Source organism: Apium graveolens, chromosome 1 (assembly GCF_009905375.1).
Source record: "Apium graveolens cultivar Ventura chromosome 1, ASM990537v1, whole genome shotgun sequence".
Lineage (NCBI taxonomy): Eukaryota > Viridiplantae > Streptophyta > Magnoliopsida > Apiales > Apiaceae > Apium > Apium graveolens.
This window is the reverse complement of record NC_133647.1, coordinates 87,194,457-87,206,535: the sequence shown is the minus strand read 5'-3', so window position 1 is coordinate 87,206,535 and position 12,079 is coordinate 87,194,457. Positions and strand designations below refer to the sequence as shown.

The following is a 12,079-nucleotide window of genomic DNA, read 5'->3' as shown; positions in this document are numbered from 1 at the left end:
TTATTATTATTTATTTCTACTACCGGCTTAATATTGAACCTACAGGGTCACACCATAAAAAGAGAATGATTTAATGGTGGAGGAATTAATTAATAATGGCTAATAATTATTTATTTATGAAATAAATAATTAATTGGCAAATTTAATAATTGATTAAATGAGATTTAATTGATTATAAATTAATTAAGAAAAGTTCTTAATATTATTAATTAAGGATTTAATTTTTTGGAAAAGAAATCAAGAGAGAGAATTATTTCTAAAGTGTTTAGAAAAAGGATTAATAATTAAAAGGTGTTTTAATTATTAATGAGAATAATAAATGGGATAATAATAATAATATTTATGAAAAAATTTCAGCTGAAAATTTTGCTTATAAATATACTATTATAAACCCTATTTTAATTCTAACCCCAAAATTTTATAAAACCTAATTCTCTCTACCTCCTCCTCCTCCTTAACGTCGTTTTCTTGGTGGATACCGGTGGAGTGCTTCACGTTTGAGGAGCAGCTGCTAAGGATCTCCGATCGTTGCTTTTGGATCACTATTAAAGGTTAGTAATCGATCCATATGTTTTTACCACGATTTATATGCTTTTATTTGGATTTTGTATGTGTAAAGGTGCTTTTACATGCTTCCGCTGCGATTAAATTCCAACAACTTGTAATTTGAGCAGTATACTGGATGTCTGTTCCTTTACCTTATTTTTTAAGATCTAGAAAATTTGGTTGATAACTATATGTAAAAGAAAAGTAATAACCAGGAAAAGTAATATTCTAAAATTTTACAATCTAAAGGAAATAACATGTTGTACAGTTTGAGCTGCAGATGCTGCGTTCTCATATGTGAGCTATAGAATAAAATATCAAGTAAGGAGTCTTAGGACATAATTGCAAGGATGAAAACTGGCCTCAAATCAATTGAGCCCCTCACAATGGAGATGCAGAAAGCATAAGCGGAAGCACATGAATTGTTTGCGGCAAGGCAGCAACAAGTTGGAAGATAAATTTGATGTTAGAACCTGATTATTTTTATTTAGTTAGAAATGTGGTCAAAAGTTATTTTGGGTGTTGCTAAACTCTACTCCGATAACCAGCATGCGATGAGTTGGTTTTTGGATGAATTTGCAAACTTTATTTATTTTAGTTGACTTAAAACTTTGTATTGTTGTGTTGTATTTGAATTTTTAAGTTAATATGTATTTAAATTTTTAGTGTTACAAGTGTAATTAGTAGATATTTTTATGTTGGTAAAAACATGAAAAAATATTACAATAAATACAGAAGTGTTAAAAAAGAAATGTTACAATAGGATATAAAGATGTTACCAAAAGATTGAACTGTTTTATCATCCGATATTACAATAGCAAATATGATGTTGCGAAAGAGTTTATTGCAACATATTTTTTGATGTTAGTAGATCTTTATGGGTGTTACAATAGAATTATGGTAACACCTGCCTTTTGTAACCATAGATATTAAAAGTGTAATCATAGGGGGTCTATTGTTACATTTTCAGTTATGTTACCAAAGGTTCAAAATATGTTACCATATACTCCTATTGTAGCACGAGCAAATCCAACACCACGAAATTTTTAAAAAGTGTAACCATAGCCAGTTTTTTGCTTTAGGTAACATTTGGTGGCCAGTTTTACACTTTTTTTGGGTGTTGCTAGAGGCCATAAATGGTGTAGTGTTAACATACCCGTCGTTGGCTTCATAGGCAACCACCTCACCAACAACCATGTTAGTCACAGGCCCACTAGTGGTTGCAAGTCCAAGCACAGTGTTTGCTTGAGCTACCACTCCAGCTTTCTTCGCTTTCTTCACAAGACAGTCCTTGCTCCAATGACCAGCCTATCCACAAGACCAACATGATTTGTTTGCCTTTGGTTTCTTAGCCTTGTTCTTGTCAATTTTAGGTTTAAAGTTATCCTTCTTACTGACAGATTTCCTTTTCTAGCCCAACAGTCACTACGTTCACCTTCGAACTGCTCCCATGTTCAACATGCATCACATGTCCTTGTTTGGACTTGTGTTGTTCTTGCAGATGTCCAGCATAAGGTTTGTCCATGTGATCTCTCCATTCTGTTTTCCAGGGAGAGAGCAAACTCATCCCAAGACTTAGGGAGCTTTCCAATCACAGCCATCACCTTAAACTTTTCAGGTAAGTCCATTCCAGACTCACCCAAAGCATGCACCAACATCTCAAACTCATGTACTTGCTCAATTATGGACCTCGTATCCACCAGCTTAAACTCAAGAAACCTCATCACAGAATACTTCTCAAGACCTTGGAAATAAGTATTATGGGTTTGGTCCAGCTTCTCCCTCAACTACTTAGCACTATAGGCATCCGATGAATAAACATCAAACACAGTGTTCGCTAAAGCAGCCAGAATGGCTGCCCTAGCCACCCCATCATTCTCAGCCCATAGCGCATAAACAGTCATAATTTCAGCCTTTTCTTGATCCACAACAGGAGGATCATACTGCACCACCGGCCATAGACCCTTAACAGTTAACCAGAGCTTCATCTTTTTCTTCCAGCGAGAAAAAGAAGCCCCCCCACTGAATTTATCAGGCATGCTCGGTAAATCAATAGGCTGAGGAAATCTATATGTGGTCCAATCTATGATGGACGCGGTAACTCCAAAACCAGAACCAACATCAACATGAGTCTTATCAGCATTAAGAGGAGTCTCACTTTCGTTAACCATCTTGTTAAATTGCAATATAACAAATAAACTCTTCAAGATTGTTGGGAAAAATAATAGTACTATGACTAAATTAACACAACGAGACAGTTATATAACCAATAACAAGAACAAGGCAAAATCACCAATAACGAAAACAAGTCACGAAGGTCGAAAACAGAATATACTCAGAAACTGTTAAATAAAAACAAGAGGATAAAGAAAACTTATCGTAATGAAGCTTTCAACACAGTTGAGTCACCAATCCCTCAAGAGGAAGAGGTTGTTCTTGAAGAGTTTATTGCCCTTATTGTGTCCAGAGCCTGCAATAACCCTCCGAGGATAAAACAACAACATAACACTGATCTCACAGCAACACGATGTTCCACGGCGATCAGACCTCATTCACCCGGAATGTATATTATAAGAGAGAGACAAGGGAGATGAGAGGAGGCTTCTAGGGTTTTTCAGATGAGTGTATCTCTGTTTTTTTTATCAAAAACATATTTCAATATGAATATTATTTAGAATTGTAACAGTTAGACAGGCCCAATTTACCAAGCCCAGACTATAAGTAAATTCTAGGCCCACTAACAAATTCTAACACATGATATTTATATTAAAATATTATATTAAATCACTATTTATTTAATTAAAATAATAGTAAAATCCCTCGCCCAGGTCGCCTCACGTACGCGAGACGTCGAGACATTCGCTCAAATCGCACTTCGACCAGACCCGAGTCGTGGCGAGGCGGCGGCGCGCGGGTGTGCGCGAGGCCCACACTACACCCATGCATAACCAACATGCCTTAATAGTTGTTCACTACACTTGCATGTTATACTATATAAAGCCAACAACTCTCTTTTACCATATCAATGTGGTACTTAAGTTTTTTTACAACTTAATTAACGACAAACTCATTTCAAGCTAGTCATTTCAACTCCATTTATTTATGGATTCCACTAAGAAAATTTCTTAGATCCAAACATGAAAGCTTAAGTCCTCTTAGTAAGGAACAACTTCCAATTATTAGTTTCCGGAAATTACATCAAGATCAAAATTTAATTATGCCTCAAAATTCCATTTTTTAACACATTATCATTCGGGCTAACCACCTGGTGGCAGACCTCATGGCATTGGATCAAGCCACAGCGGAGATCGGGGTGAATAGTCTTCGGCCCATCCAGATAGTCTGCTTCTTTCGGCCCAATCATTATCATGGAGTAAAAGGGCCTCAAACAAAAATATGGGCAAATCATTTCCATATTGTTGTCTTTTTTGTAACCAGATAAATTCATATTATTTTGGCGTTGTTGTCATTTTCTGCAGAGTGCTGCCACCTTCACCTGATCATGCTGCCTCAATCCATGCAGAATGATATTTGGTTTTTGGGGGGGGGGGGTTCACATGCTACCCTCTGATACTTTGTTTTTTATTTCATAATTTTCAATTTTGAAAACAATTAAACTTTGGGTGGTGACGAGGCAGCCATGCATGTGACACCTCCCCTTTAAAAAGGCAAACAAATTTATTCCAACTGAAAGCTGGTGAGGTCTGGAGCAATTCACAGTACAAGTACAGTTTAACCTGTAGTCCCTCCTGTACACCCCAAAAAATAGATAGCAAGTGAATTCGTGATTTTTGTGAACTTATTGAACAAAGTCCTTTATAAAGTAACTTCCAACCACCATCACCCTTGTTTTTCCCATCACAATTCAAGTGACAACCAAATGTCACAACTTTCTAGATAAATCAAAGGGGCTATCCGGGTACCACCAAATAAGTTGTTTATTGATTTTTTAAGTGCGTAAGTATTTATTGACTAATAAGGAGAATATTAATAATGATGTATTTTTCTCAATTTATTTCAATTTTTTATTTTTTTTTTATCAATTTTAATTTTAGATATATGTTTGTAAATATTATTTAAATTTAAAATTCACAAATTAAGATAATTATATTTAAAAATTATTTATTACTATATAATTCATTTAAGTTAAAAAATATTTTGACTTGTAAATAAATTATCTAAACACATATATAATATATAAGATTTCATCAATTTATGAGTTAAAAGTATGCAGGTGTATATTTTCTTTATGGTAACAAGAGGTGGAGAAGTAAAATTTGAACCCAACTAGACAAGAAAAATAAAATATAAAGTTGGATACAGCGTTTGGTGTCCAACAAAAACCCATAAAAAATTTCTAGGCTGGAGTTGGATGAGGATGCAATTATAACTATGAGAGACCATAAATGGATGTGGCAGGTAGCGAGACTACTATGCTAGTATGAATAACTGAGTTGATATATTTATCCTTTATTCATCACACAAGTAGTTTCAACAAATCTAAACTTGAATCTACTACTAGTAGCAGTTGCTTTAATGTTGAAAATGTTCACATGGAATTTGGTGTGGCAAAGTCATTATCCAGTTAGCTGGACAATCAAATGAAACGTACTTGAAAATTATGACAGGTGAGTGAGGTAGGAACCGCCCCCCCCCCCACCCTATTCTGCCCCCGGATGTTGCGCTGCCACTTTGTAATTGTATTTTAATGTGCCTCTGTTTTCTTCTTTATTTATTTTATACTATACTATGACAAGAATTAGGGTTAGTGATGAATATTAGAGTTCTTTAATTATTGTTAATATATTTTTTCATTTCTGCTTAATTTTTTTTTAAATGTCGAGGTTTGAAATATTAAAAAATTGAATATATTATTAAATATATGAAACTTGTGTGTACTTCTTAAATAGATTTTGATTAGAAATGAGAAGATGTAAAGTATTATTTTTTTAATAATTAAACAAGCTATTTAATCCAAATATAAAGAGCATACTAATAATAGAGCTCCAACAGTTTTTCTAGTGTCTTTTATATCCCTCGGAGCCTCCTCTCTACTCTATTGTAAGAGCAAGTGCAATGAAAGAGCCCAAGTCCCCTGTCAAAAAGTGAATTTTGTGTGTCACCTAATCAATTGTGGGTTTTTTTAAATAAGTTGGACAATTCTCTCCGATACAAAACCCAAGTCCAAGATTTTTGTAGGCATTTTTTATCCATTTTAATCATAGTATACACAAATGAAGAGGTAAGTTGATAATAAAAGAAAGAGAAAATGTAATTAAGAAATAAAAAAGTAAAAACATCTGCAGAGAGTTGTCCAGCCCAACCAAGTTTCTACATTCTCTCCAACGCAGTGCTGTGGCGAAGTCTTTTTCTCTTTCTTCAAGGTCATTCAGTTGGGCTCTCATTGCACTTGCTCTAAGAGTCATTACATGACTTTAACATATTTTTTATTAGTGAAATATCTACCAGCATATGTTTTCATTCACATTTTTATTATTTTAAAAATTTCAAATCTGAATATTTTACAGTTTATGAGTCAAAATAAAGAGTATTCTTAGAGTTTGACATGAAAATTTATGCACTAACTTAGTAAAAATCACATTATTTATATTATATTTAGGAGTCACATTATTTATATTATATTTAGGAACCAACCAGGAGAATGTTGGAGATACTCTTATTTACTACAAATTGAGTATGTGTTATTGTATTGTATATGATCAAATGCATAAGTTGTGGTTTGAATACAATCACGGGGTTAAGGTATTATTTCTCAATTGTCACACACTACTATTTTATCTATTATTGCAGGCTGTGTATATTTTACTTACCACACCCCGTTCTAAGTGAATTGCAGTGAGTATGTTCGATTTTGGTTTGATTTTCCACGGAGTAAGCATAAGAACTGAAAACAAGAAATGTGACCAAAGTGTCATCTTCAGGCATCATATTTTATCCCCAATTTTTTTTGTTTTTTCCTTTAATATAACTTTCATGAATAAAGTTTTTGACCCAACTGTATCTATTTCACTTTCTTTAAAAAAGTTGAAAATTGTTTTTTAAATCATTTACGTTATAAATTTCTAATCCAACTCATTTCGCTTTCTATAACAAAGTAAACTTTCAATGTAAATAAAAAAAGAGACAAAGTGGATGAGAAATTTTAGGACCTCAATTTTTTTCCCCTAACTATTTCGTAATGTGTCAATACATAGATAATCAATTTTTTTAATAATAAGAAGATATATGCTACCCAAATAAAAATTTCATGCATCATACCATGTTATTTGAAAAAATATTTCTAGGTACCTAATACTGCCCAACTGGATTATGAATTATGAGAAGGGTGTAACTAATCTATATGTTATAAGAAATGCTAGGAATCTTAAAATTTTTCTAACATTCGGTATCCTTATTTTTATATAAATATGATTTTTAACTTTAATTTGGTTCAATAAACTATTCATATTAGATTTGTAAAAGATCCATTTATTATGACTCATTTTTATTAATTATAGAAATTTGCAATACAATTTTAACTTTTGATATGATATAAATAACAGATAAAATAAAAGTGTAAATAAGTAATTCTTAAATAAATTGATAGGGGATAAAATAAACTCAGATTGTGTAATTAATATCGCATTAATTATATCTGAATTGGGCTGACACTAAAGCCCATTAGAAAGGAACCAAAACCCTGAGTATTAATTAATTTCGTAATTAATTAATAAGGGATAAATCAGCTGATAAATGAAGTCCAAATAAGGACACGATTCCTTGAAGATTGGCCTCCAAAAAATCTCATAGGATAAGGAATCAGTTTCCTACTTCCTAGGACTCCGAAATCCATCCTAATTCAGAGACTTGTCCACCAAGTCTCCTAACCCTAATCCAATTCAAGGACTCCCAACATCTATATAACGGGTCTCACCCCACAAATCAGAATTACGTTTTTGACTTGATCCTTGGCAATCAGCAAGGTACGTAGGCATCTTGTTAAGGCAGATCGAATCACGAGACACAAGAGCAGTCAAATCGAGTCTCGAAACTCACGAACCCTAGTAGTAAATACAGTAATTAGTATCTTAAATTTTTATCCATAACAATTGGCGTCGTTTGTGGGAAACTTAACAACAACCATGGCGAGAACACGGAGTGGAAACAGCGCCCTTGAAGGAACACCAGCTGGAACAACTCAAACGATTCTGTCAACGGTGGAGATACCCCCACACGCGTCATATGCCTCTACCCAAGGAGGAACCCTGATAGGGGCAACCGGGCCTCAGTCACAAGGGACGAATCTCTCGGCTCTACAAGGGACGAATCCCCCGGCTCTACAAGGGACGAATCCCCCGACTCCTCAAGGGACGAATTCCCAATTTCAGCAGCTACATGCATCTGTGAATCCTCGACCCGTTGGATATGAGTATTCCACTATTGTGACCACTAACCCTCCTTATGGGATGACCCTGTACCCCGAGGTTGGAGGAAGTGGACATGCAAATCGGAGTGAAGCGTAAGGGCAGACGCCCCCTACATACGCGGTTTGGCTCCTATTCCAGAGGATCAAAAATTCTCTGGGCCTTATACTGAGAGAGATTTCGAATCTTCGGATGATGATGTGGCTCCAAGAAAGAGGCGTGCTGATAAAGAGCCGATGCCTGATGATAATCAGCGTCCTAGGAGCACCCGAGGGACGAATCCCCAAGAAGTGCAGGAGAGAATCAGGGCTCACGAGGCTGAGATCCAAAGGCTGGAGCGTGATTTGGAGGCACACCTGACCCCAAGACCCCCACTACCTCCAAGGAGGAGAAAACCTCCAATCATAGACCTAGATGGTCCGCTGCAAAGAAAGACTGTTGTCCCAAGCACTGATCCAAGTGATTTTTTGCCCCTATGAGATCCAGATGATCCCACTCCACCATTCACTGAAGAGATAATGAATACCCATATCTTAAGGAAGTTTAAGATTCCCACCATCAAAGCTTATGATGGCACTGGAGATCCCGCTAATCACATCAGGACGTTCTCTAATGCATTGTTGCTACAACCCATGAACGACGCTATTAAGTGTTGGGCCTTTCCTCAAACCCTATCGGGAATGGCTCAAAGGTGGTACAACCGTTTGCCTCCAAATTCAATTGGGTCCTTTAGAGACTTAAGTCAAGCTTTTATTAAGCAGTTCATCAGTGGAAGAGTGCATGAGAAGAGTTCAACATCCCTCATGAGCATTGTACAGGGAGAAAAAGAGTCCTTGAGAGACTATCTGAACTGTTTCACTAAAGAGGCTTTGAAAGTCCCAGACCTTGATGATAAGGTAGCCATGATAGCATTATAGTAAGGAACTAGGGACAAGTTCTTCAAGATGCCATTAGCCAAGCGCCCCTCTGAAAGCATGTTGCAGCTCCGAGATAGGGTCGGGAAGTACATCAAAGTGGTGGAGAGCATGAGGAAGATGGTGGTGAATAACGAGCCCGCTGGTGGAAAGAAGCGAAAAACTGATATGGAATATATTACTAAGCACAAGTATCCTAGAACTGAGCAAAAAAATGATTCAACCCCGAAGAAGGGAGGACTTGGACAAAAGTTCACTGAATATGCTAAGTTGAATACTCCAAGAAGTCAGATCTTGATGGAAATTGAGAAGGACAAAAATGTTCGTTGTCCTAAGCCTCTGAAGGCTGATCCTACCAAGCTGGATAAGAGCAAATATTGTAGATTTCACAAGAATGCTGGTCATGACACCGATGAGTGTAGACAATTGAAGGATGAAATAGAGTTCCTCATTCGAAAAGAAAGGTTGGGCAAGTATACTGCAGACGGAGGAGATAGGAATAACAACGGAAAAAAGAATTTTGATGATCGTAGGAGGGACCAAGACGATCAGGGGCGAAATCCCCAGCCCAGGGGACCGGTGATAAATGCAATCAGCACTTACTTTCAAGCTCATAAAATTAAAGTGCTAACAAATCAACCCTTGAGAAACATCATTCACAGCCCCAAAGCTAGCGGGAGGCTAATCAAGTGGGCGATAGAATTGGGAGAGTTTGATATTAAGTACAAACCGCGAACGACAATAAAAACCCAGACATTGGCTGACTTCGTGGTGGAATATACCCTACCCAACCAAGAAGTCGGGGGGCAGGAAGATACTATACCTCAAGGCACACAAAGTAGCGAAAGAGATAAAAAAAACAGGGCAAAGAGGGCGTTAAAGAGAAGGAATACTGGGCTCTCTATTTTGATGGAGCATCAAAAACAAATTCGAGTGGAGCAGGGCTTGTTTTACAAAGCCCAGATGGGTTCTTGATTGAATATGCCATGAAGTTAGACTTCCCAACCACAAATAATGAAGCTGAGTATGAGGCTCTGATAGCTGGGTGAAGAACTTGAAAGTCTGTGGGGATTCAAAGCTAATCATATCCCAGGTCAAGGTAGAGTTTGAGATAAGGGATGAAACAATGGCTAGGTATGTCCGCCTAGTAAGGGATGTGATGACTCAATTCGATAAATTCCATGTTGAGCACATTCCAAGGGAGGAAAATGCTAAGACATATGCGTTGTCTAAGTTCGCTTCATCAGAGATAGAGAAAAGTTCAGGAAGTGTGCACTTCCGCGTTTTGAAAACACGGAGAATTGATGTTAAGCTTGTAGCCCCTATAGGGCTGGGGACATCACAGATAGATCCCATTAAGGCCCATATTCAAACTGTTGGAAGCACAAAAATTGGATATTCGAGCACTGAGATATTCCTTGATCGATGGGATATTGTACAAAAGATTCTATGTGGTTCCTTATTTAAGCTGTCTAAGACCTGATGAGGCACGATTGGCTCTTGAGGAAGTACACGAAGGTATCTGTGGGCAACACTTGGGGGGCAGAGCACTGGCACATAAGGTAACTCGTTTAGGCTTTTATTGGCCAGAGATGATGGCTGATGCCAAAGACTATGTAAAGAAGTGTGAACGTTGTCAAAAGCATGCATCAGTTGTTCGAAAACCTCCTGAGATGCTGACTTCCATCAATTCTCCCATCCCTTTTTCTATATGGGGAATGGACATACTTGGGCCTTTTACCATGGCCACTGCACAAAGGAAGTTCATGATCGTAGCCATAGATTATTTCACTAAATGGATTGAAGCTAAACCTTTGGCCAAGATCACAACTAAGCAAGTTGCATAATTCCTGTGGGAAAATATCATGTGTCGATATGAAATTCCTCGAATCCTGGTCACCGATAATGGAACACAATTCAATAATGAAGAGTTCAGAAAGTATTGTGAAGAGAATGAAATCGACTTGAGATTCACCTCTGTTGCTCACCCCCAAGCTAATGGGCAGGTAGAGGTTGCAAATCGAATCATTCTTGATGGGTTAAAAAAGAGGATTGAAAAGTCCAGAAATAATTGGGTGGATGAAATACTGCCAATACTTTAGGCATAAAAAACTATATGTAGAGTCACAACTGGAGCAACGCCTTTCATGTTAGCATAAGGGCAGAAGCAGTCGTACCAGTAGAAATATCACATTCATCTCCCAGGATCCAAGCTTTCAATACTGAGGAAAATGAGGAGGGGCAAAGATTATCCCTGGATTTAATAGATGAAGTACGAGATGCGGCGCACGCAAAGATAGTGGAATATCAGAAAAAAGCCTATTTCTATTATAACCTGAGGGTAAAAGATAGATTCTTCAAGCAAGGAGATTTGGTCCTGAGGAAAGTGGAAGCTTTTGGAGTAGGGCAGAAAGAAAACCTCGCTTCAAATTGGGAAGAGCCATATAAGGTTAAGAGCGTTCAAGGAAGGGGAACTTACAAGTTGGAGACCATGGAAGGAGAAGAAATTCCTCGGACTTGGCATGCTCAAAACCTGAAAGTTTACTACCTATAGTTTATACATGCTATAGTGGAAATAAGGTTGAAAAGCACCTGGAAGCTTTGCTCGCTTAAGATTTTTTATAAATTCAATAGGAATTATGTTTTAGTTTTATCAGAGTTGAACCCATTTCATGTAAGGTGTTAAAAAGACCAAGTTATAATACAATTCATTCGGTTTGATCCAGTTTGGTTATTAGATTCTGAAAAAGAAACCAAGTTATAAACTTGAGTTAAGGTCGTGAGTAACTTGAAAGGTCAAGTTATGATAATGCCTCATTTACTTGAAAGTTGATTATTGACAAAATTAAACAAGACAAGTAAAAACATAAAAGTCTATTACAAAGTCTGGAAACGTTTGAAGTAAAGTAGATTATATAAGAGAAAGGAATTAGGCATTTGGCTTACCAGAATCCTCCCCAGAGGTGCTGCCAGAGCCATCCTAGGAACTTTCCTCGAAAGTTTCCTGAGTTGGCCCATCGGAAGTTTCCTTGGAAGTTTCAGAAAAGGTCCCCGTTGAAGTCTCTTCGAACGAGTCTTCGGTCGCCATAGCTTTTTTAGCAGTAGGGGCGAATTCTTCTTCAGAAGAGGATTCATACTCCCCTGAGCTATACTCGATCTCCTTCCTTTTATGACCTTGGCCCTGGCTCCCCAATG

The 12,079-nt window shown here is 37.0% G+C and overlaps 1 protein-coding gene across 1 annotated transcript; it reads left to right on the top strand.

Annotated features, from left to right (window-relative positions):
• Positions 1-10,749: 10,749 nt before the first annotated feature.
• LOC141684670 (uncharacterized) lies at positions 10,750-11,438 on the top strand. The gene is made up of 2 exons (XM_074489782.1): positions 10,750-10,890; positions 11,007-11,438. Exons 1-2 carry the CDS (start codon positions 10,750-10,752, stop codon positions 11,436-11,438), a joined length of 573 nt encoding a protein of 190 aa, XP_074345883.1.
• Positions 11,439-12,079: the final 641 nt, after the last annotated feature.